Source organism: Eumetopias jubatus, unplaced genomic scaffold, assembly GCF_037043125.1.
Source record: "Eumetopias jubatus isolate StellerSeaLion01/CBP00866 unplaced genomic scaffold, mEumJub1_p1.0 scaffold_12, whole genome shotgun sequence".
Classification (NCBI taxonomy): domain Eukaryota; kingdom Metazoa; phylum Chordata; class Mammalia; order Carnivora; family Otariidae; genus Eumetopias; species Eumetopias jubatus.
The window spans coordinates 9417526-9444174 of NW_028274818.1; the positions used below are offsets into that span (position 1 = coordinate 9417526).

At 46.1% G+C, this 26649-nt stretch overlaps 1 protein-coding gene across 1 annotated transcript; it reads right to left on the reverse strand.

Moving 5' to 3' along the window:
- Positions 1-26649, reverse strand: ALDH9A1 (aldehyde dehydrogenase 9 family member A1). Its single transcript, XM_028104758.2, has 11 exons — positions 26439-26649; positions 23660-23805; positions 18500-18629; positions 17574-17708; positions 16070-16266; positions 15285-15425; positions 13085-13273; positions 12762-12849; positions 7493-7634; positions 3225-3337; positions 1-294 (listed from the first exon to the last, which is right to left on the reverse strand). Exons 1-11 carry the CDS (start codon positions 26617-26619, stop codon positions 200-202), a joined length of 1557 nt encoding a protein of 518 aa, XP_027960559.1. The 5' UTR covers positions 26620-26649; the 3' UTR covers positions 1-199.

The following is a 26649-nucleotide window of genomic DNA, read 5'->3' on the forward strand; positions in this document are numbered from 1 at the left end:
TTTGAGCACAATCACAACTTCCTTGATTAGTATCTCCAAGGCACTTAGGCACATTTTCATAGGAAAGGGACTGAGACATGAAGGACACCGAGCCATCCTCTTACCCCGAAAGGCACAATTCTGGGTTTGCAACAGAAGGCAGCTGTCCGGCCTCTATCGAGGTCAGGCCTCGCTCCACGCCTGGCCACGCCGCACGTTCTCAAAAGGCAGATTCCACATCACCCATCTCCACGCACACAGTCTTCAGCTGTGAATAATACTCGATCGTCACGCGGCCATTCTCTCTGCCGAACCCTGAAAGGAAGAGCGGGCTGAGGATAAGCCACGTGACTGAAAAGTCATGGTGACCAGCAAGGACAGGCCCGGCTGACCCCAGCAGGGGGAGGAACACACAACTGACAAGGTTTGGGATGAAGTCCTCAACTGCACATACCAGCTGTGGAGCCAGGCACGGATAAAAGTGACCCACTGGCCTTCGGGGAGGGGGCCAAGGCAACAGCCACGTCTCATTTCTACGACAGGAATCCTAACTTAGGTATCTACCGTTGTGGGCTGAGATCTGAAAACGTTCAGGCTTTCCTATCCAGTGTGAAAGCAGTCTCTACAACAACCGACGGACGCCTTTGAAAGTTGGTGCTAACTTGGGGCGCCTGGGTGGCTCCGTCGGTTGAGCGCCTGATTCTTGATTTCAGCTCAGGTCATGATCTCAGGGTCGTGAGGTGGAGCCCAGCGTCAGGCTCCATGCTAGGCGTGGAATCTGCTTAAGATTCTCTCTCCCTCTCCCTCTGCCCTGCTCTCTCTCTCTCTCAAAAAAAAAAAAAAAAGAAAAAAGATTACTTCTACTGCTTAAGAGCTAACCTTATAGACTAACTTTGAGATTATGAAACTTAATAGAGATACAAAGATCTGATTGCATAGGTCCAAATGGGGAAGGGCATCTTAGCAACAAAATGTGGAAAACACAGTCTGCTTGATGTTCTCTCTCCCTCTACCTCTCCCCCCACTTGTGTGCACACCCGTGCACACTCTCTAAAATCAATCAATCAATCTCTAAAGATTTTTTTTCTATTTCAGAGAGCGAGCACAAGCAAGAGGAACAGGGGGCAGAGGGAGAGGGAGAAGCAGACCCCCCGCTGAGCAGGGAGCCCAATGCGGGGCTCGATCCCAGGACCCCAGGATCATGACCTGAGCTGAAGGCAGATGCTTCACTGACTGAGACATCCAGGCGCCCCTAAAATAAATAAATAAATCTTAAAAAAAAAAAAAAAAAAAAAAAGCTGGTGCTTACTAAAACTTAACTCTACATAATAGAATTTTCAACCTTTTCTTACACCAGATCTGTTAAGAGCAGCTTGCTGTTTATACCCCATCAACTCACAGGAGCAGGGGACTCTTCGGGTAGCACAGATTACTCAAAGTCCAAGCACTGCCTGGTCACTAAGTCACACGTCACAAGGACAGCATCCCACACCTGGCCTTTCTTGTCATCCTGCCTCAGGCTTAGGTAGGCTCTGCCTCCAAAGGGCAAGGCCCGGTCCCCACACATCCACGCCTCCAGGGACACTATTCAAAAGGTGACTTCTACAGTGGCTCTGGCAAGGCCTCGCTCTGTCCTTTGTCCCCTTTCACACCCTCTGAGCACAGAGCTAGTTGGGTGGGTTAGTCCAGGTTGTTGCTCCTCAGATCTGGCCACATTTCGGTCTCTCTCTCATCCAAGACGAGACAAGCCTGAGCACACGGATCCAAACATTTCGATTTGTGGAAGGGAAAGCTGGCCTAGGAGGGCCCTCTGAGGCCTACACTGTAGATTCCAAACTTTTCCCTGCACCGAGGGTTCTAGCTTAATAAAGCAGCGCCCTGGATCCCACTCTGCACTCTGTGCCTGTGTGCCCAGCTCCTCTGGGCCCCGTGCAGGGACGAGGGTGATCAGTGGAGCATGACCAGGGAATGCCGGGGTAATAACAAAACATAGTAAATCAAACTCTCAGATTAATACCCATCATCTCATCGGCTCTCCTCGAGGTATGTTTGCCAACACTGTGATGGCCACAAACACGAGCCAAGAGGCCAGGGGTCAGGCTCTTAGCATGGTGCTGCTACAAAGTCGAAACCGATTTTCAGGGAAAGATATGGGAGATTATAGAGAATATTTACAGGCAATAAGCTCCAAAGAGAGAACCTCGAAGTAAGGGCTCTATCCTGGACGCCTCGAGGCTCCTCCTCACACTGGACTTCCACATGCGCTATGTTACAGTAACGCGTGCCCAACTGACCGAGTCCACGTAAGCGACGGGCAGCAGCTTAGGGACAACATTTCTGGTTGTAACCCTAGGGGCTGTCATTGTTGTTAAAAACAAGTTAATATATGCTTTCTGAGATGTAAGAGCCACTTTACATCTAAAAACTCCACAGTGGGGCGCCTAGGTGGCTCAGGAGGTTAAGTGTCTGCCTTCAGCTCAGGTCATGATCCCGGGTCCTGGGATCCAGCCCCACGTCGGGCTCCCTGCTCAGCGAGGAGTCGGCTTCTCCCTCTGCCCCTCTTCCCCTACTTGGGCTCACTCTCTCAAATAATAAGTAAAATCTTAAAAATAAAATCTTAAAATAATAAAATCAAATTGTAAAATAAAATAAAATCATAAAATTAAATTAAATGAAAAAATCCACAGTGAGGGCGCCTGGGTGGCTCAGTTGGTTAAGCGACTGCCTTCGGCTCAGGTCATGACCATTGAGTCCCGCATCGGGCTCCCTGCTCTGCGGGGAGTCTGCTTCTCCCTCTGACCCTCCCCTTTCTCATGCTCTCTCTCATCCTCTCTCAAATAAATAAATAAAATCTTTAATTTAAAAAAACGCTCCACAGTGGATGACAACAACCGTCCCTAGTATGGAACCTCTGGGAGTGGATTTATGCCTCCAGTGATCACAGACTGTGAAGAAGAACTAATTCTAGCCACGAGATAAACTTTTTTGAGATGTCTGCCAGCCGTTCACAAGCTAAGCTGTATACACGTCAGAACCTTCTGGAGAGCTTTTTGGGGTGGGGGGGGGAGTTGCTTGGCTTCCATCCCCAGAGACTTGTGTGGTCTGGGGAGGACCAGGAATCAGGACACTGTCCCAGCTGATTCTGATGCACAGCCATGTTTGGGAAGCTGGTCCGTAGAGTCTGAATGACACCCCATGTCCCCAGAGACCCGGTCTGCCCTCGCGCTTGCCAGCCAGCGCCTCACCTGACTTCTTATACCCGCCGAAGGGCAGCTCCACTGGGCTGACGTTGTAGTTGTTAATGAAGCACATCCCGGCCTGCAGCCTGGCCACCACTCTGTGAGCGCGTTGGATGTCCCTATGAAGCAAAAAAACCAAACAAAACGTGGTTATTCATAGTTTCTTTTGCTCCTGCTCTAACAGGAAAAGTTAGACTACCAGTTCTAAAGGTCTCAAAGTATTGCCAACTCATTTCCTCACAATGTGTTTTAAAATCTCGTGGCATCCCTGCAAAAGAGAGAAGGACTTGAGTTTGAGAGTCTCATCCGAAAGCATCTATAAAATAAGCAGCAGCAACAAGGAGGCCAAACACTTCGATGGGGAGAAAGAGTCTTTTTAACAAATAGTGCTGGAACAGCTGGCTATCCACACATCCAGCAAGTAGGAAGGTCAATCCCTTTCTACAGCACATATAAATATGAACTCAGGTCACAGACCTAAAACATCAAAGCAAAAACCGTAAAACTCTTCAAAGAAAACAGGAATAAATCTTCAGGACCCTGGGCTAGATAAATCCTTCTTAGACATGGTACCAAAAGTAACAGACAAAAAGAAAAAACCAGAATGGGACTTGGTCAAAATTTACAATTTTTGTACCGCAAATGAGACTATCGAGAAAATGCAAAAGACAACTTCGAGGCATGCAAATCAAAACTACACTGAGGGGCGCCTGGGTGGCTCAGTCAGTTAAGCATCTGCCTTCGGCTCAGGTCATGATCCCAGAGTCCTGGGATTGAGCCCTGCTCAGCAGGGAGTCTGCATCTCCCTCTCCCCCTGCTCATGCTCTCTCTTAAATAAATAAAATTTTTTTTAAAGATTTTATTTATTTGGGGCGCCTGGGTGGCTCAGTTGGTTAAGCGACTGCCTTCAGCTCAGGTCATGATCCTAGAGTCCCTCGATCGAGTCCCGCATCGGGCTCCCTGCTCGGCAGGGAGTCTGCTTCTCCCTCTGACCCTCCCCCCTCTCATGTGCTTTCTCTCTTTCTCATTCTCTCTCTCTCAAATAAATAAAATCTTTAAAAAAAAAGATTTTATTTATTTGTCAGAGAGAGAGAGAGAGAGCGCACAAGCCGGGGGAGCAGCACACAGAGGGAGAAGCAGGCTCCCCGCTGAGCAGGGAGCCTGATGCGGGGCTCAATCCCAGGACCCTGGGATCATGACCTGAGCCAAAGGCAGACGCTTAACGACTGAGCCACCCAGGCGCCCCTAAATAAATAAATCTTAAAAAGAAAAAACAAAAAACCACACTGAGACACCACTTCACACCCAGCAGGATGGCGGAAACCAAAAGGCCACACAGTAGCAAGGGCTGCCCCGGATACGGATGCGGATGCGGAGAAACCGGCCCCCCGCCACGTTGATGGTGGGCACGTGAGGTGGTGCTGCCTCTTGGGGGAACAGCTGAACAGTGCCCAGAGAGCTAAGCACAGAGGCACGACGTGATCCAGCAGTTCCACTTCTAGGGATGTGCCACAGGCAGAAATGAAACACAGCCACACAGAGACTCAGATACAAGTGTCCACAGAGACATTATTCATAATAGCAAACAAGTAGAAACAATCCAAATGTCCACCAGGTGAATGAACAAGATGTACCCACGCAATGGAATATTATTTGGAGATAGGATGAGGTACAGGCACCTGCTACAACACAAAGACCCGAGAGAACATGCTGCTAAGTCGAAGAAGCCAGTCACACAACGCCACATACTGTAGGACTCCATTTACATAAAATATTCAGAATAAGCAAATCTGTAGAGCGAGCAAGTAGATTAGGGGTGGCCGGGGCCTGGGGGGAGGGGAGAATGAGAAATGGCTGCTCATGTTCGTGGGATGATGAAAATGTTCTAAAACCAGATTATGGTGATGGTTGCAGAACTCTGTAAATACACTGAAAAACAGTGGGTAAATTAACAGTGGGTACGGTACATGAATTATCCTATAAAGTGTTAAAACAGTAACAGCATACTGAGTCACCCTTTGTGAGCGCCCCCATCCGTCCTGTGGCGGCAAAGCAAGAGCAGAGACAACCCATTTGGTGCTCACAGGGAAAAAGCAGCTCCTCAGGGAGGACTGACAGGGCCGTGACACTACTAGTCAGCGTGTTATCCTGACGGTGGATACCGCTGTGCAAGTCCACAGGGTGTACAACACCGAGGGTAAACCCTGACGTCACTGTGGTCTTTGGGCAATTACGGTATGTTCAAGTAGGTTCATCAATTACAACCAATGTACCCTCGGGTGGGGGACGCTGATGACGGCAGGTGGGGGGGTGGGGTAAATGGGAAATCTCTGTGCTTTGCCTTCCACTCGGTTTTGCAGTGAACCTAAAATTACTCTAAAAAAAAGAAACAAACAAAAAAGCAGCAGCTCCTCAATCTTTTCTTTCTCCAGAGCTCCAAGAGAAGCTATTTCTTTTTTTTTAAGATTTTATTTATTTATTTGAAAGAGAGTGAGCGAGAGAGAGAGAGCACAAGCAGGGGGAGGGGCAGAGGGGGAGGGAGAAGCAGGCTCCTCACTGAGCAGGAAGCCTGACCTGGGGGATCATGACCTCAGATGAAGGCCAACTGAGCCCCCAGTTGGCCTTCATCAGTGCTATTTCATTCATCAGACCCTCCAGGGGGTCCTGAGTCTTCCTTCCCAGGTTCCTCATCACAAAACTAAGAAAAAATTGAACCCTGTATATATCCCAAAGAAACAGCATAATTCCAAGTGTAAAGCAGTCTTGGAGAACTGCCTAGGACTGCCAAAGACTAATCAAAGTTTGTATATGATCAAGCAATCTGCAATCATTTTCAAGGAAATTTTGTTCCCAAATCACTTTTTACTTGTATTATAGTGGTTAAAGTTTATGTACAAAGATCTTAATCACAATTTTACTTACAAGAGTTACAACTGGAAACAACAGCCTAAATATGCAACAACTGAAAAAAGGCCTACATATTTTACAACACATTCCAATTAGGAATTACTCTAAAGCCACGAAAAATCACCTTTTTGAAGAATACTGCCCAGTGTTTATATGCTTACAGGTTTCTAAATTCCTTGACATGTAGGTTTTCAGTAGGCACCCAACCTGATGCTTTACATAGATCAGAACCTTAAATATTTGTCCAATGAATGAATGAAATAGGATAGAATGTTCATCAACACTGTTTAAAGCTCAATTTAGGGGCGCCTGGGTGGCTCAGTCCTTAAGCATCTGCCTTCCGCTCAGGTCATGATCCCAGGGTCCTGGGATCGAGCCCCGCATCAGGCTCCCTGCTCCGAGGGAAGCCTGCTTCTCCCTCTCCCACTCCCCCTGCTTATGTTCCCTCTCTCACTGTGTCTCTCTCTGTCAAATAAATCAAATTTTAAAAAAATAAAATAAAATAAAATAAACCTCAATTTAAACTCAACAGCAGGGGGCGCCTGGGTGGCTCAGTCAGTTAAGCGAGTGCCTTCGGCTTTGGGTCATGATCCCAGGGTCCTGGCATCAAGCCCCGCGTCGGGGTCTCTCTCTGCTCAGTGGGAAGCCTGCTTCTCCCTCTCCCTCTGCCCCTCCTGCAGCTTATGATCTCTCTCTCTCGCTCACTCTCTCTCAAAAAAAAAAAAAAAAAAAATCTTAAACTCAACAGCAGGGGCACCTGGGTGGCTTAGTTGATTGAGCGTTTGCTGGCTCAGGTCATGATCCTGGAGTCCGGGATTGAGCCCTGGTCGGGCTCCCTGCTCAGCAGAGAGCCTGCTTCTCCCTTGCCCTCTGCCCCCCCCAACTCGATCTCTCTCTCTCTCAAATAAGTAAATAAAAAATCTTTTAAGAAAACAAATTAATAGGGCGCCTGGGTGGCTCAGTCGTTAAGTGTCTGCCTTCAGCTCAGGTCATGATCCCGGGGTCCTGGGATCGAGTCCCACATCGGGCTTCCTGCTCAGTGGGGGGCCTGTTTCTCCCTCTGCCTCTGCCGCTCCCCCTGCTTGTGCTCTCTCTCTCTCTGTCAAATAAATAAATAAATAAAATATTTAAAAAATTAAAGAATAAAAAAAGAAAACAAATAAACAAACTCAACAGCAGGGGCTCTGGCCATTCAGGGCAAACTGCGAGATCCTACTTGGGCACCTTCGGACCTCACCTGGAGCAGGCAGAAAATGCTGATGAACATGTCAACTCCAGAGAGGAAATGAGGGCAGTGGCCTCTCTGGGCAGACCCAGCATCCGTCCCCTATTTCTGCAAAGCTGCATGAGTGTCCTTTCCCACATACCTGGTAAAGACACCAGCCGCTAAGCCAAAAGTGGTATCATTGGCTCTTTCCAGAACCTCAGCTTCAGTGTCAAATGGTAAAATGGACATAACTGGTCCAAAGATCTCTTCTTTCACGCAGGTCATATCGTCTCTGCAATTAGCTGCAAACATCGTAATAGAGTCAAACATCAGTGAAGGAATGATCGTGCTTGGTGCTTGAAAATATCTTTTCCACAGTAAGCACTGAAATACACAGCGGTAAGAACGCCTTGAGAACCCTACTCGAAACATTGGATGCGTATCAGCCAAAGTCTGAAAACCAATCCTCACGTATCTACAAAGATGGCAAGTCTACGTTCTCTTAAAAGGTTGTTCAGAGCTTGTGTATATACAAAGTACAAAAAGCATTCTGGTCACTTGTATGTCACATTGTACTTTGGGGACACCTGAAGTATCTTAAAGATGTAATAAATAACTCTCAGGTTGTGCTTAAGGATAGTTCATTATGTTCTAATTCTCCGAAAACTAGTAATTCACATACGACATTTAGGGAAATGATTAGCCAGAATATTAAATTATTCAGGACAATCACTACCCAAGAATCCCAGGAAATATTTTATTATCTCCTGCAGGTTGGTAACACTGCATGGCTCTGTACGCAGTGAATTCTATGTCGGAGACTCAAAGGTGATGCGGGCATGAAGTAACAGGTGGCAGGCGAGGGAAGGAAAGGTTCCTGTCTGAAACGGAACACTCACTGTACTTTGGCCCACAAATCTTTTTTTTTATTTTGCATTGTTATGTTAATCACCATACATCATTAGTTTTTGATGTAGTGTTCCATGATTCATTGTTTGTGCATAACACCCAGTGCTCCAGGCAGAATGTGCCCTCTTTAATACCCATCACCACGCTAACCCATCCCCCCACCCCCTCCCCTCTAGAACCCTCAGTTTGTTTTTCAGAGTCCATCATCTCTCATGGTTCGTCTCCCCCTCCGACTTACTCCCCTTCATTCTTCCCCTCCCGCTATCTTCGTTTTCTTCTTTCTTAACATATGTTGCATTATTTGTTTCAGAAGTACAGATCCGTGATTCATCAGTCTTGCACAATTCACAGCGCTCACCAGAGCACATACCCTCCCCAATGTCTATCACCCAGCCACCCCATCCCTCCCACCCCCCACCACTCCAGCAACACTCAGTTTGTTTCCTGAGATTAAGAATTCCTCATATCAGTGAGGTCATATGATACATGTCTTTCTCTGATTGACTTATTTCACTCAGCATAACACCCTCCAGTTCCATCCATGTCGTTGCAAATGGCAAGATCTCATTCCTTTTGATGACTGCATAATATTCCATTGTGTATATATACCACATCTTCTTTATCCATTCATCTGTCGATGGACATCTTGGCTCTTTCCACAGTTTGGCTATTGTGGACATTGCTGCTATAGACATTGGGGTGCACGTACCCCTTCGGATCCCTACATTTGTATCTTTGTGGTAAATACCCAGTAGTGCAATTGCTGGATCGTATGGTAGCTCTATTTTCAACTGTTTGAGGAACCTCCATACTGTTTTCCAGAGTTGGCCCACAAATCTTAAGGAATCTAAAGTTAACCCAGACTCTGTTGTGACTCTCAAACTTTAATATGAATAAAAATGAATTGGGGGTTTATTAAAAAGCAGATCGTTGGGCCCCACTCTGAGAGTTACACTGAGGGGTCTAGGGCAGGAGCCAGGAATCGGCCCCAATTTAACAGGTTTTCCAAGTGGCACTGACGTCATGGATCACAAACCAGGCTTTCAGAATCACTAGAATAAACCTCTGTTCAGTTAGCTCCCTGTTCTTTGCCTAGGTTCACAGCTTGTTTAAGAATAACTTTTTAGGGGGCGCCTGGGTGGCTCAGTCATTAAGCGTCTGCCTTCGGCTCAGGTCATGATCCCAGGGTCCTGGGATCGAGTCCCACATCGGGCTCCCTGCTCAGCAGGAAGCCTGCTTCTCCCTCTCCCACTCCCCCTGCTTGTGTTCCTGCTCTCACTGTCTCTCTCTGTCAAATAAATAAATAAAATCTTTAAAAAAAAAAAAAGAATAACTTTTTTTTCCTAATTGTAAAATATGTATTCCCTCTGAAAAATCTGGAATATTCAGAAATGTACCAAGTATAATAAAAATCACCTTTAATCCCAGCAACCAGAGAAATCCACTATTAATATTATGATGATTACTCCATTCCTTCTTTTTCTTATGCATACACTTGTTTTTTAATACATCTGGGTTAATACCATACACAGTATTGTTAAATCTGTATTTTTTATTTGTATCTAAAAATATATTGTAAGCTTTTCCTATTCACTTAATAAGTACAAGCTAATCCATGGTATGGATGCTAGGTTCATAGCTTTCAAACCTCAGTGGATCTTTTTTTTAGCGAGGGCTAAAGGTTAAAATGCATCAGATAATCAAGTGCTGAAAACGGACACAGCTGTCAATCTTAGGGACAGAGATCAGCTGGATCTATCTTCTAGACAAGATGTAAGGAATTACACAACATAATTCAATCTGTATATAGTTTTTTAAAGCCTATGAAACTGATTTTTTTAAACTATTTTTTAACTAAAATTCAATTAATTAACATATAGTGTATTATTAGTTTCAGAGGTAGAGTTCAGTGATTCATCAGTTTTATATAACACCCAGTGTTCATTACATCCCTGCTTAATGTCCATCACCCAGTTAACCCCATTCCCCCATTCTTCTCCCCTCCAGCAACCCTCAGTTTGTTTCCTATGATTAAGAGTCTCTTACGGTTTGTCTCCCTCTCGGTTTTGTCTTATTTCATTTTTCCCTCCCTTCCCCTATGCTCCTGTTTTGTTTCTTAAATTCCACGTATGAGTGAGATCATATGATAATTGTCTTACTCTGATTGACTTACTTTGCTCAGCATAATACCCTCTAGTTCCATCCTTGTCATTTCAAACAGCAAGACTGCATTTTCCTGATGGCTAATAGTCCACTACATATATTGATCACCTCTTCTTTATCCATTCATCTGTTGATGGACATCTAGGCTCTTTCCATAGTTTGGCTATTGTGGACATTGCTGCTATAAACATTGGGGTGCAATGTGCCCCTTCGGATCACTACATTTGTATCTTTGGGGTAAATACCTAGTAGTGCAATTGCTGGATCGTATGGTAGCTCTATTTTCAACTTTTTGAGGAACCTCCATACTGTTTTCCAGAGTGGTTGCACCAGCTTGCATTCCCACCAACAGTGTAGGAGGGTTCCCCTTTCTCTGCATCCCGACCAACATCTGTCGTTCCCTGACTTGTTAATTTTAGCCGTTCTGACTGGTGTGAGGTGGTATCTCATTGAGGTTTTGATTTGTATTTCCCTGATGCCAAGTGACATTGAGCACTTTTTCATGTGTCTATTGGCCATTTGGATGTCTTCTTTGGAGAAATGTCTGTTCATGTCTTCTGCCCATTTCTTAATTGGATCATTTGTTCTTTGGGTGTTGAGTTTGATAAGTTCTTTATAGACTTTGGATATTAGGCCCTTTATCTGTTATGACATTGCAAATATCTTCTCCCATTCTGTCAGCTATCTTTTGATTTTGTCGACTATTTCTTTTGCTGTGCAAAAGATTTTTATCTTGATGAAGTCCCAGTAGTTCATTTTTGCCCTTGTTTCCCTTGCCTTTGGCGATGTCTCTAGCAAGAAGTTGCTATGGCTGAGATCAAAGAAGTTGCTGCCTGTGTTCTCCTCTAAGATTTTGATGGATTCCTGTGTCCCATTTAGGTCTTTCATCCATTTCGAGTCTATTTTTGTGTGTGGTGTAAGGAAATGGCCCAGTTTCATTCTTCTGCATGTAGCTGTCCAATTTTCCCAACACCATTTGTTGAAGAGACTGTCTTTTTTCCATTGGATATTCTTTCCTGCTTTGTTGAACATTAGTTGACCATAGAGTTGAGGGTCCATTTCTAGGTTCTCCATTCTGTTCCACTGATCTGTTTTTGTGCCAGTACCATACTGTCTTAATGATTACAGCTTTGTAATAGAGCTTGAAGTCCAGAATTGTTATGCCACCAGCTTGGGTTTTCTTTTTCAACATTCCTTTGGCTATTCGGGGTCTTTTCTGGTTCCATACAAATGTTAGGATTATTTGTTCCAGCTCTGTGAAAAAAGTTGATGGTATTTTGATAGGGATTGCATTGAATGTGTAGATTGCTCTAGGTAGCATAGACTTTTTAACAGTATCTGTTGTTCCAATCTATGAGCATGGAATGTTTTTCCATTTCTTTGTATCTTCCTCAATTTCTTTCATGAGTGTTCTATAGTTTTCAGAGTACAGATTCTTTGTGTCTTTGGTTAGGCTTATTCCTAGGTATCTTATGGTTTTTGGTGCAATTGTAAATGCAATCAACTCCATAATTCCTCTTTCTTCTCATTGTTAGTGTATAGACATGTAACGATTTCTGTGCATTGTTTTTATGTCCTGCCATTTTGCTGAATTCCTGTATGAGTTTAAGCAATTTTGGGATGGAGTCTTTTGGGTTTTCCACATAGAGTATCATGTCATCCACGAAGAGTGAGAGTTTGACTTCTTCTTTACCAATTTGGATGCCTTTTATTTTTGTTGTCTGATTGGACTTCTAGTACTATGTTGAACAGCAGTGCAACTACCAATATTTTTATAGGGATACTAAGATACATTGTAAAATAACAGAGGAAAGCACGAGAATAACATTACCTAGAGCAGTGGGCACCTCTGAGGGATAGAAGTAAAGGGTCGAAGACAGCGGAATGACCACACACTTGCCTGTCCAAAGCAGGACACGTTTAAGATATTGAAAGGAGGTGCTAAAAATTATTAAATTACAAAATTTTTTAAATATCGCCAGATTGTCTGACAAATTGGTTTTATCATATTGATGACATATTGCTCAAAGAAAAACATATTCTTCAGCAACTTTCCTGAGAAACAAAATTCATTAATTTTTTTTAAAACATGCACTACCATTTTTTTTTTTTTTTTGAGCTCCTTGCTTCCAGAACAACAGGTGTCGACCCAGTTAAGTCTCAGGCAAACTAAAGCACACTGCTGTCCAAGAGGAAGGGCACATGGGAGGTAAGGAAGAACTTCTACTCCTTAAGTCTGAGCAGTGGGGACACCATTTACTGACACTTGCTTTATACCATATACATATTTTATAAATATCCTTTTCTATCTGACATTTATTTCAAACTGTTTAAAAACAAACAAGAAGAGGACGTACTCAGTACACAAGGTCTCATGTAATACCCATCCTTCAATTTGGGATCTTCGGGTACATGTATGTCTCCACCACACAGCACTTTAGCACCCTGCCCAAAAAGAAGAATGCATAGTTTCTATTAAACACACAACCCTGATATGCATCCCTGAAACATTCAGTGTGTCCTAAGCAGACACCTAGTCAGTCCACTGCAGGTACAAAGCAGAACACAGCTGAGGACATCGTGAGCCAAGCAGGTATGAGCACAGGAGAAGTGCACCCAGCAAGGAACGTGGAATACTTCCCCTCCCCCTCGCCCCATCCTATTTCTACTTGATTCTCACCTGCTCCTTTGCCAGCTTAACAAACCCAAGGACTCGCTCCAGGTGTGGGCGGTTAATGAGGGGACCCATCCTCGTATCTTCCAGAAGGGGATCTCCGATTTTTATCTTTTGGGTCCGTTTCACTACTTCTCTTGTAAATTCATCAAGAATTTCCTTTTGCACAAATACTCTTGTGCCATTACAACAAACCTGAAGGACAGACACAAATTTGTATGTGTGTAAGGAAAGAAAAAGGAAAAGAGGGAAGAATCCAACAGCTTTAATCTGAAAAGAGACAGTATACCTTTTTAAAAGGTTAGTTCCAGCTCTAAAAATTATCCCCATCCTGAACAGAATCACACATGGAATCGTGGACATACCACCCTATCAGCAAAGAAATTGCCCGCCCTTCGAGAAGAAAGTTCTGGCTTTTTGTTTGTTTACATTTCCTTAAGGCCATTCATAGATCCACATGAGCCACATGAGCTCTCCTATTGCCTCCTGTCAGAGGCTCAATGGGGCCGTGTATTTTAAGAGTAGGAGGGGACGGGAAAGCAAAAATAGACTTAAGAACTAGGGGCTTGAGCCTAATAAAAACCTGAAGCATTTCACAGTGAACGTCTGTCTCTAAAATCACTAGTCATGACCACTTAGATCCTCCCATGGAACGTGAGCACAGATACTGTTCAAATGCTATCAGAACTACAGATACAAAGTCCAAAAACAGAGCCAAGTACTCATGCTCACAGAATAATGAACACATATCAAAAGGTCACGGGAGCTGCCATGAGCCAAATCGGCAATTATCTGAGCATCAGAATAATGATAGTACATGGATTGTAATCCATAGAATAAAGTAAGAATCCATGGTCCATGATAATAAAAATAAATGAGTGAAAAAAAACACGGGAGAAGGGAAAGTTCCTTCTCACAGTGGAGAGTGAACTAATAAATGCAGAAGAACAGTTTTACTGGGAAATCACCATTTGGGAACCCCCATCATAGAAACTGTTTCCAGCAAAAATCATCCAAGGGTGTTAAGGCTAGTGGGGGAGAGCTGGGGAGGTGCAGAACCCTGTCGCACTGTCTGCTACGTGACACGACTTCCCTGGTGAACCTCTGAGAAGGACACAACACCGCTTCGGTGGTGTTTTTTCGCCCCAAACACATAACCCAAATCTTATCAAAAGGAAACACCAGAGAGACCCCAAATGAGGGACATTCTACAAAATAAATAGCTTGTATTCTTCAAAAATGTCAAGGTCCTGAAAGATAAGAATAACTGAAGAGCTGACTGTCCCAGACTAAAGGAGGCTATGGGGACACAACAACTAAATGCGACACACCTTCCTAGACTCGGTCTTGGACCAAAAGAAAGAAACTGTGTTTTTGTTTAGTTTGCTAAAAGGACTAATGTCAAACAAATGACAACATGTGGGGTGCCTGGGTGGCTCAGTTGGTTAAACATCTCCCTTCAGCTCAGGTCATGATCCTGGGGTCCTCGGATCAAGTCCTGCATCGGGCTCCTTGCTCAGCGGGGAGCCTGCTGCTCCCCCTGCTTGTGCTCTCTTTTTCTCTCTCAAATAAATAAATAAAATCTTTTTTAAAAAAATGACAGTATGTGGATAGGGGCTACAGAGTGCGTATACTCCATACGAGGTTATTGATTTTACTAAGTGCACCGTGCTTACATAAGAGAATGCACTTGTAGGGAGCCTGGGTGGCTCAGTCGTTAAGTGTCTGCCTTCGGCTCGGGTCATGATCTCAGGGTCCTGGGATCGAGTCCCACATCGGGCTCCCTGCTCTGCAGGAAGCCTGCTTCTCCCTTTGCCACTCCCCCTGCTGTGTCCCCTCTCTCGCTGTGTCTCTGTCGAATAAATAAATAAAATCTTTTATTAAAAAAAAGAGAGAGAATGTACTTGTTTCTAGAAAATACAGACAGAAATGTAAAAGTTACGGATCTTACGTCTGCAACTTTCAAACAGTTCAGAAAAAGATAACATGCATACCTATGTATAGAAAAAGAAACAGAATGACAAAGGAAATGTGATAAAATGTTAACATTTGAGAAACGTGGCTCAAGGATGTGAAGGAATTCTTTGCACTATCTGGGCAACGCTTCTGTAAGTCTGAAATTATTTTGAAACAGAAAGCTTGAAAACATGCTGTTCGATGAAGGGGCAAGATTCCTTCGAGACCTCTGCCAGGGACGGGTGCATACCTCGCCTTGCGTGAGGAAGTTGGCCATCAGCGCCCCCTTCACAGCGTTCTCCATATCACAATCGGAGAAGATGATCAGGGGAGATTTGCCTCCCAGTTCCAAAGTGACGGGTTTGATTCCTTTAGCTGACATCTCCATGATCTTACAGAACAAGAACAAACACGTTGAGAAGCGTCATGCATATAAAACCACATGCTACATCAGCTAGAACCTGAGCCTCCAGGCATCTCGACCTACGAATGACCTGCAGCCTTGTTCTTGTCAGGGACTTTGCCCTTTCGTCTACTTATCCTTCTCCAGAACCCTTGAGAATCCACAGGACTGCACTTGACTTTCTGAGGAGGCAATGCATTTTGAAACTAGCGTTCATTCACGTGTCACAGGTGGAAACCCTTCTATTACTATTACTGTGTTCAAGGCTGACAATCAGTTAAGGTCAAACAATACATCGGAAATAAACTGAGCGAGCACCCTTCCTTCTGAGGTGGCTGCTACAGAGGAGCTCAGGCACCAAGGACCCAATTGGCAGCCCAGACCCTGCGCTCAGAGATATGGGCAGATGACTTCCATCCCCTCGCGGACCAACTGCCAGCCTCATGTTCTGATCATTCCACCCCACTTCATTCCCCGCTTCACACGTCTAAAGCACGCTTCAGATCTTTGTCCCGATCCCTACGGCCTCCCTCCCAGCCCAAGCTGGGTTAAGATTGGAAGATAAGCCTCCGACATGTACTCGGGGCAGGCCCGACACTGCCGTTTGTGGGGACCCACACTGGTTTCGTTACCTTCGAGCCGGTGGGCACACTCCCGGTGAAGGAGACTTTGGCCACGTCAGGATGCTGACACAGAAACTGGCCCGTGGCCGCCCCTCCCTGAACCACGTTGAAGAGCCCGGGGGGCACGCCGGCCTCCGTGTAGATTTCGGCCAGCTGCAGCACCGACACCGGCGTGAAGGGAGAGGGCTTGAAGATCATGGCGTTACCTGCGCAAACCCAAGACGCGAGCACAGAAGACTGCTTAAGCCCGGTGATCCTCTGAGCACAGGACGGAACAGGACGACAAGCCAAGAGCAACTCCAAGTGTTCCCTGTTCCCCGCCCTCCGTCATCTCCTAGACCCGCACTGGTACCAATAAGTAAACCCAGCTTGTTCTCCCCACCTCGGCTTCTTGCAATGAGCAGATCCCAAGCCACACACCCACCCAGTCTCAACCAGGGACACCTTACATTCGCATTTCCAGGCCTTTCCACATCTATGATCTCATTTAACTCTTGCCACAGCAGGAGGAAGTGGTGCGCTCACTCCCATTTTAGAGAAGTTGAAATGGAAGACCAGAAAGGTTCATTTTGATGAGTCTCCAAAGCTAGTGACTTAGTTCTAGTCTTTCTGTCGCAGCTGCCTCTGCCTCGCACGGGAACTTGCAAAAAGCAGGACATAAGCGGCAACATGAGGAAAGCTGCATTTCAACACAGCAGCCCAACTGTGGCGCTTTCTTTAACCTCAGGATTTTTTTTCCTAAGATACAATAAACCATCTTTTCCCACCGATTCGTCTTTAAATAGTATGAGAAAACTTCTTCAGTCAGCCAGCCCAAGTTTCTCTAATGGGAGCCTTGTTTATTATTTGTATTAAGAAGGACGAAGTTTATCTTCTACTTCTTAAGTGAAGCCAAACTCTTGAGTGTGACTCCCTCCAAAGAAATTCATCCCACAATTCTTCTGCAGAAAGGAGAACTTAAAGGAGCACAAATCTAAATCAATGTGACCGTAAGAAATCAGGCTTCCAAGACCAAAATTAATGGTCTTCCTTTCCATAACAAAAATAAATTAGATAAATAAAAGTGGGAATAGGGGCGCCTGGGTGGCTCAGTCGGTTAAGTGGCTGCCTTCGGCTCAGGTCATGATCTCGGGGTCCTGGGATCGAGTCCCGCATCGGGCTCCCTGCTCCGTGGGAAGCCTGCTTCTCCCTCTGCTTGCAGCTCCCCCTGCTTGTGCTCTCTCTCTCTCTCAAATAAATAAAATCTTTTCAAAAATAAAAATAAAATAACAGTGGGAATAACATAGAAGCAATCCATGTGCATGTGCTAAGCTGTCAGGTCCCGAGGTGGCAGGGTAGGGAGGGACGCCTGTCCTCTGAGGCTTCAGGTGCCCCAAGGCAGGCCCCTTCTGCTGTGGAGTATGAGTGTGTGAATGAGTGTGTGTGTGTATGTGTGTGTGTACATGGACAGGTGAGAGGTAGAGAATGGGGCGAGAGTGGACGGCTCCCACATGGAAGAGCCATTCTTTCTCACCACATGCTAAGGCCGGCGCCGACTTCCAGCAGGCAATCTGGAAGGGGTAGTTCCACGCGCCTATTCCCACACAGACGCCAAGCGGTTCTCTTCTGGTATAACCAAACGATCCGCCTGGGAGCTGGACATGCTCGCCTAAGGGGGAAACAGAGGAGTCGCAGAGAATGCAGGACTGCCTTTCCAGAGACTCCGCCAACAGCCCTACTCAGCTTGTGCCACACTTGGTGGCCTCCCCGCTGACCCCGGCCTCCCCGCTGACTCCGGCCTCCCCGCTGTCCCTGGCCTCCCTGCTGACCCCGGCCTCCTCACTGTCTCCAACACACCGGTGCTCCCAGTCTCCGCTCTAATGTTCATTCTAGCCATGCGTGCACACCTCTGCACATTCTCTCCGAAAAAGAATCCTACCCGTCCCTCAAACCTGTGTTCACTTGACTTAATATAATACTCTAAAACCTTAGAGCATCTAGCAGATAATAACTTAAAGGAAACAAGATGGAAGTGTAGGACCCAAACCTCAGACTCTGGCTCCCCACAGCCCTGCTGGGTGCTGGTGCCATCCAACACCAACTACTGTAAACCTCACAGTCAAACAAAACAAAACCTTTTCTGCTAACTTAACTAGGTAGAACTAGTAAATGTAACACTTACTGACTCTTGCAAGAACTGGTTTTTTAACAACTTGGCCTGAAGCTCAGGTACCATGCCGAGTGCTTTACGTATATTTTCTCATTTAATCCTTATGATAACGCACGAAGACAGTTTCAATAAGGAAAGATAAAGTAATTCTCAGGGTCACCCATGCGGAGAGTGATAAAACCAGGATTTTTAACCCACGTCTGTCTTAATCCCCAATCTCTCTCCCTTCACCACTAGGATCTGCTCTTCTGCCTCCTGGCCACCTGCTCCCAGGCCAGGCCAGGGCTCACCAGCCATGGATCCAGCCAAGCCCGCATAGTACTCGAGGCACTGCCATGAAGTGTCGATGTCCCAGCGGGCCTCGAAGATGGACTTGCCATTGTTGATGGTCTCCACGGTGGCGATTTCATCCTTCCGTTCCTTCGGGTAAAACAGAAGACTAGATTTAAGACATATTACCAGACACCTCAACGTATTCAACACTCAGACTATATCACGCAATTTTTAAAAATAGAAACAGCTTGCACTTTTTTTTTTTTTTTAGAAGGTGCTCAACCTAATTGGTGTTCAGGGAAAGGTACTTTTTTTTAAATTTTATTATGTTAGTGAAACAGCTTGCACTTTAAATGAAGGGAGTGGTGCTGTTACATTTGGAAGAGAGAAAAAGATTACTGCGGAATAGAGCCCTAGTCTCCCCTCAAGTTAATCATCACAGATTTAAGACCCAGACCGCGTTTCAAGGTCGATTAGAAAAGGAATGGTTTGATGGGGCCCCTGAGTGACTCAGTCGGTGAAGCAGCTGCCTTCGGCTCAAGTCATGATCCCGGGGTCCTGGGATTGAGCCCCACGTCGGGCTCCCTGCTCAGTGGGGAGCCTGCTTCTCTCTCTGCTCTTCACCCCACTCAAGTGCATGCTCTCTCTCTCTCAAATAAATAAAATCTTTAAAAAAAAACTTGTAAGAAAAGGAATGGTTTGCGAAGTGAATGTTATATATGTGTATGTTTATAAACACGTACGCACATGCACATCCTGTGTTTGCATGTATAGAGTAAGAGACAGGCATCATTACAGAAATGGTAAGCAATCGCCAAACACACATTTGTCAGGAAAGAGGTTATATACACGCATGGCTTTAAATCACCCAAAGACATGCAGCATGTGAAAATCACAAGATAGTTACTTTCTAATGGTCAGTACTCATCAATTCGCTTTTTAAATACTGCCCCAGTTGTAGCCTCCATGACTCCGAGATGCTGGAGATGGTCCAGGGATGGGATGGAAAGGTTTGGGAAACCGGCCTAAAGAGAAAAGCTAAATAATGACTTTCTTTGTCCCAAAGATGAAAGACTTGAATGAACATAGCATGTAAAAGTAGACATTGGCTATTACGGATCCAGTGTAAAAATAAACAAGAGGGTGAATATCTGGACATACATAAAAGGTGCACCGAAAACTGACAAGATGCAGCACTGTCTTATGAAACCTGATAAGCAGGGAGGCAGACCAGAAGCAAAAGGAAATGGCGACCGCAAATATCACGAGCTCATACCCACAGTACACACCTCGGGAGAGAAGAGGGGAGGAATATAAAAATCACTGGGAAAGTCGGACCGCGAGATCGGAGCACATTATGGAAAGTCGGACCGCGAGATCGGAGCACATTATGGAAAGTTGGACCGCGAGATCGGAGCACATTATGGAAAGTCGGACCGCGAGATCGGAGCACATTATGCTTCCATAAAGGCCAGAGGCATCAAGAGTTTTGAGTGAGTCATTCCATCTTCATTACTAAGAAAAAAAACATATGGATCCAGTCTCTGCCTTCACGAAACTGATATAAAATAGGAAGTTAGTAAATTCTAAATAAGTCGGCCCAGACCCTGCGCTCTCAGACCCAGGCAAGAGGTAAGGACTTCTGTGTCCACGGGCCCAACGCCAGTCAGCCGCTCTAACCACCCCCAGTGCACTGAACTAACCACTCCCTGCCCCTCATACGTTTAGGGCACACTTTAGACCTTTGCCCACAATATCAACGGCCTCCCGGCGTACAAACTAGATAAGATCAGAAGATAATCTGGGTAGGTCCGGCACTGTGAACCGAGAGATAAGTTTTCTTTAAATTATTAGATAACCCTGGAAATTACCCAAACTAAGACACAAAGGAAAAAAAAATGGGAAAAAAATGAACAGAGCATCAGTTGCTAGAGAGCTTCAAGCTGCCCAGTCTGTGTGTAACTGGAGGCCCTGAGGAGAGACAGAACAGGGGGCAGAAATTCAGTTAGAACTTCCTAATTTTAAGTTAAAGCACTGAAAAAATCCCATCAACCTAGAATTATATACCTACAATTCTTTCAAAAGGCAAAGCAAAATGAAGACTTTCAGACACACCAGAGCTGAAAGAAGATCACCAGCAAACCTGCACTATAAATGCTAAAGAAATTTCTTTAAGCAGAAAAAATATGACACCACATGGAAATTGGGGCCTACACGAAGGAATGAGGAGCACCAGAGGGAGAGGGAGAAGCAGGCTCCGCGCTGAGCAGGGAGCCCTGACGCGGGGCTCGATCCCAGGACCCTGGGATCATGACCTGAGCTGAAGGCAGACACTTCCCCGACCTAGCCATTCAGGTGCCAAAGGGGTCAATTCTTTTTTTTTTTCCTTTAAATTTTTTTATTGTTATGTTAATCACCATACATTACATCATTACTTTTTGATGTAGTGTTCCATGATTGATTGTTTGTGCATAACACCCAGTGCTCCAGGCAGAACGTGCCCTCTTTAATACCCATCACCAGGCTAACCCATCCCCCCACCCCCGCCCCTCTAGAACCCTCAGTTTGTTTTTCAGAGTCCATCGTCTCTCATGGTTCGTCTCCCCGTCCGACTTACTCCCCTTCATTCTTCCCCTATCTTTTTTTTTTCTTAACATATATTGCATTATTTGTTTCAGAAGTACAGATCTGTGATTCAACAGTCTTGCACACTTCACAGCGCTCACCATAGCACATACCCTCCGCAATGTCTATCACCCAGCCACCCCATCCCTCCCACCCCCCACCACTCCAGCAACACTCTGTTTCCTGAGATTAAGAATTCCTCATATCAGTGAGGTCATATGATACATGTCTTTCTCTGATTGACTTATCTCGCTCAGCATAACACCTTCCAGTTCCATCCACGTCATTGCAAATGGCAAGATCTCATTCCTTTTGATGGCTGCATAATATTCCACTGTGTATATATACCACATCTTCTTTATCCATTCATCTGTCGATGGACATCTTGGCTCTTTCCACAGTTTGGCTATTGTGGACGTTGCTGCTATAAATATTGGGGTGCACGTACCCCTTTGGATCCCTACATTTGTATCTTTGTGGTAAATACCCAGTAGTGCAATTGCTGGATCGTATGGTAGCTCTATTTTCAACTTTTTGAGGAACCTCCATACTGTTTTCCACAGTGTTTGCACCAGCTTGCATTCCCACCAACAGTGTACAAGGGTTCCAAAGGGGCCAGTTCTTAAGAGGACACAACAACCCTAAATGCTTATCCACTAGGGAAAAGTGAGACAAACTAAAATAATAAATTATCTGCTTGAGTTACCACGTTTGGGCTATCTAATTCAAAATAATTTTTTTTTAAAGATTTTATTTATTTATTTGACAGAGAGAGACACAGCGAGAGAGGGAACACAAGCAGGGGGAGTGGGAGAAGGAGAAGCAGGGGGAGTGGGAGAGGGAGAAGCAGGGGGAGTGGGAGAGGGAGAAGCAGGCTTCCCACGGAGCAGGGAGCCCGATGCGGGGCTTGATCCGAGGACCCTGGGATCATGACCTGAGCCGAAGGCAGACGCTTAACAACTGAGCCACCCAGGCACCCCTCAAAATAATTTTTTGACGACAGAGGAAAATACTTAGTTGGGAGGAAATCCTCCATGAACACTGCTTCATCTCTGTGTGGCCCAGGCTTTCCGAGCAGAGGACACTGGCCAGCTGAGCGGCAAAGGCCTTGGAAGGCAGACACAGTGTCTGCCTAAAGACAGAGGTGCCCAGAGAGATGTGCAGATGGAAAGCTCACTGCTTCCCATGTCTGGAGACACCTGCTAACTTTCCAAGGTAATAAAGCTGGTAACACCTTCCCCCTGAACCCTGGAGGCGATCTGCTTAGTGAGCCATCTCCCTCGCTCCAGGGTAGAGCAGACACAGGCGTGAGAGCAGCTCCTGCTAAACTGAGTCTCATAACTTTAGGGTTCCCCTGCTGGGGGGCAACCTCTGCAAGTGACAGGGTAATCGGTAGCTCTCACTGCATCTCCCCGTGGGGACTGGAGCTCAGAAAACTAGTATTAAGGTAGTGCCCTGACTGCTGCATTTTGCTGTGAATGATAAACCGTATCTTCCTCGGGGCGCCTGGGTGGCTCAGTTGGTGAGGCGTCTGCCTTCGGCCCTGGTCATGATCTCAGGGTCCTGGATCGAGCCCCACATCAGGCTCCCGGCTCAGCGGGAAGCCTGCTTCTCCCTCTGCCCCTCCCCTCTGCTTGTGCTCTCCCTCTCTCAAATATCTCAGAGATAACCACAATTCATATTTTGGTGTACATGCTTCTGAATCTTCTAATTTTCTGTAATAAGCATCTCTAGTCCTTTTGCTTTTTAAGACTAAAAAACTTAGGGGTTCAATCAGTGAAGCATGCGGATTCTTGATCTCAGGGTCATGAGTTCGAGCCCCATGTTGGGTATAGAGATTACCCAAAATAAATAAAATTAAAAAAAAAAAAGACCGTAAGAAGTTTTAACTTTGTTGGGTTTTTTTTAAGATTATTTATTTATTTGAGAGAGAGAGAGAGAGAGAGAGAGAGAGAGAGAGAGAGAGCATTCAAGCAGGAGGGAGGATGGGGGGAGGGGCAGAGGGAGAGGGAGAGTCTCAAGTAGACTCCCCGCTGAGTGCAGAGCCAGACACAGGGCTCGATCCACAACCCCAAGCACAACCTGAGCCAAAATCAAGAGTCCGATGCTTAACTGACTGAGCTACCCAGGTGCCCCAACTTTGTTTTTTAAGAAGGGAACATCTATCAATCTATGACATCTTCCCAGGCAATTAAGGTAGAAAATGTGCCCGAAAAAAGAACGGTAGACTTAAGAGTCATCAAAGGAAAAAATAAACGGTTCCGGACAAGTACACAGAGTTAAAAAAGGAGACAAGCTGCAAAGGACACATGACAACAAAGATGGAAAAAACAACCTGCCAAGGGAGAGGTCACAGAGAGCCAGGATCCAGAAGGCAATTATTCAAAGAAAGCATGTCCTAGATACCCAGGGGATCACACAAAAATGATTTTTAATTTCGTAAAAAAGGCATCGCCTAACAGAGCATCAAAGTCTAACTGCAAACCATCACAGAGAACCCTCAGAGCAACTCAAGGGGGACATCTCTGAAAGAGAAAAAACGTGAAACATACCCTTATTATCCTGGCCGCCTCCAAAAGAATTCGACAGCGCTCCATGCCAGATTTCTGACTCCATATTTTAAAGGCGGCCTTGGCATCTTGCACAGCCAAATTTACTTCCTTCTCTCCTGAGCAAGTGAAGGTGGCTATCACTCGGCCTGTAACCGGAAACACAGTGTTATCTCCAACTGTCGCCTCCCATTTAAAGAAAGTACTGTGGGGGGCGCCTCGGTGGCTCAGTCGTTAAGCGTCTGCCTTGGGCTCAGGTCATGATCCCGGGGTCCTGGGATCAAGCCCCACATCCAGCTCCCTGCTCCACGGGAGGCCTGCTTCTCCCTCTCCCACTCCCCCTGTCTGAGTTTCCTCTCTCGCTGTGTCTCTCTCTGTCAAAGAAATAAATAAAATCTTAAAATAAATAAATAAAATAAAGAAAGTACTGTGTATCCAAATTCCCTTTTAGTGACCCCCTTCTTGTTTTCAACTATGGTTTGATTTCATGACCACCCCTATGCCAACAGTTCTTAACTCTGTTTTGAGGTGACTGAACCCTTTAGGAATAGAACAAAAGGGGGCGCCTGGGTGGCTCAGTCATTAAGCATCTGCCTTTGGCTCAGGTCGTGGTCCCAGGGTCCTGGGATCGAGCCCCGCTTCGGGCTCCCTGCTCCGCAGGAAGCCTGCTTCTCCCTCTCCCACTCCCCCTGCTTGTGTTCCCTCTCTCGCTGTGTCTCTCTCTGTCAAATAAACAAAATATTTAAAAAAAAAAAAAAAGAATCTAACAAAAGGTGCAGACTTCTCTCTAGATAACTGTACTTCACTGCATCACAGAATTAGAGAGAGAATGTGTCCTTGCCCTAAGCACTGCACAAACTTCAGGTTAGGAACCCCTTCCTCCTCTATTTTATAGCTGGGTTTTGCAACTCTCCTTAACAATGTTTGAGAATCAGGGGCGCCTGGGTGGCTCAGTCGTTAAGCGTCTGCCTTCGGCTCAGGTCATGATCCGAGGGTCCTGGGATCGAGCCCCGCATCGGGCTCCCTGCTCCGAGGGAAGCCTGCTTCTCCCTCTCCCACTCCCCCTGCTTGTGTTCCCTCTCTCGCTGTGTCTCTCTGTCAAATAAATAAAATCTTTAAAAAAACCAAAAACAATGTTTGAGAATCTCAGGGGTCTTGCAAAATCAAAGTTGAAAGTCCTCAGTCCCCTGGGTTATAAATTCTGATTTGATATCACTGGTCTATGTTCTACATAAGTCGTATCATACTACTGAGACACTTCCTGAGTGTGGTTAATAAACAGCATATCGGGAAAACCTATCCTTAAACACAAGAAAAAATTTTTCTCATGGGGCGCTTGGGTGGCTCAGATGGTTAAGCGTCTGCCTTCAGCTCAGGTCATGATCCCAGGGTCCTGGGATCAAGCCCCGCATCGGGCTCCTGGCTCAGCTGGGGGCCTGCTTCTCCTTCTCTGTCCGCCTCTCCCCCTGCTCATGCTCTTTCTGTCTGTATCTCTGTGTCTCGGATGAATAAATAAAACCTTAAAGAAAAAATTTTTCTCAAAAATAAAAAAGTCCAGTCTCTCCTTTTCTTACTCCAACCTTATTCCCTATCCCGATGCAAAATATGAACCCCGCATCCCAAGGGTTGTGACTGCCTCTACCAACAGGAATTACTTTAAGTACACCAAGTCGGCAGTTCCTTTTCCATCCCCCAAGAACTCCAGGTCTCTGCTTTTTCCAGGAAGATTTCACAAGCCTGCCATTTGTTACAAATTTGAATAGCTAGTTGGTAAGGGCAGTGGCTAAGGATTGCACACACTGTAGGTAATTAAAATAAAGAGCAATTTTTCCTTCTCCCGTAGGACTACAGGGATGGGGGTGGAGAGGCTGTTTCCTCTGCAAGAGTCCACTGACCCCTGGGGTCCCTTCCTGCTCTGACAAGGTTACTACTGCTCCGTGGTTTAGCGGGATGGATCAATCCTAAATTCTGCAGCCCTTCGCAATCCAGTTGTGTCCCTCTGGCCACCTGCCATTCTGGTTTGCACAACACATTTACATTTTTCTCCCCACAAATATTACATAAATCTCAGCAAAACAAACATAAACCAAAAACCAAAACCTCTTCCTCATTAGCTGTGTGATCTTCAGAATTCTCAGAGCAAATCCAGGGCCCAGCACGGGTATTTGCCAGGTATTTGGCAACCTCAAGCACTGGATAAAACCTGGGCTTTTTTCCCTTTCCCAATTCTAATTCATGCAAGAAATATTTTAACGCTAGGAGATCGCAACAAAGCCCTCATTCAGGCTCCTTAGAGTCATCTGTGAATGCTTCTCCATTCTCGGCACTAATGTTTTCACCTGCGTCCTTCTGGAAATCCTAATCCTTTCCCATGCAAAGTGAATACATTACTGCCGTTCTAACTTTAAAAATTAATAACTAACAGGGGCACAACCTCACGCACCGTGGCTTTGTAGACTCTTCAGGCCGTTGTAGCACGACCCACGATCCCCCCCCGCGACGCAACTCACCAGCTTTACCAGTTTTCTAGACTCTCTCCCTGTTCCTGTCCAGATGCATTCGCGTTTGCACGGAGTCCTTAGCGGCCTGCACACACAACTCTATTCTCCACACCGTCACTCACTTATGCCCAGCAAACGTCTGCCGAACGCACTAAATGAAGGTTCAGGGCAGTAGAACACCTCCACGAGTGGGGCGGGGAAGCGCCAACCGGCGCCCAGGCCCCGCCGCCGCCCCTCTGCACCGCCGCCCAGGCCCCGCAGCCCGGTCTCCGCCCGGTTACCGGTTGCCGGCTCGAACGCCTTCTCGGTGCCGGAGGCGTCCGCCGGATCCACGCGGGCCCCGCCGCGGTAATTGAGCGGCTGCGACACAACGAAAGTGCCAGTGCTCATGGCCGCAGCAGGAGCAGGCCGAAGCGTGCGGAGAAGCGGAGCGAGCGCGGCGCAGCGGGCTCGGAGACACATGGGAGCCGGACGCAGCGGGCGGCGGGGAGG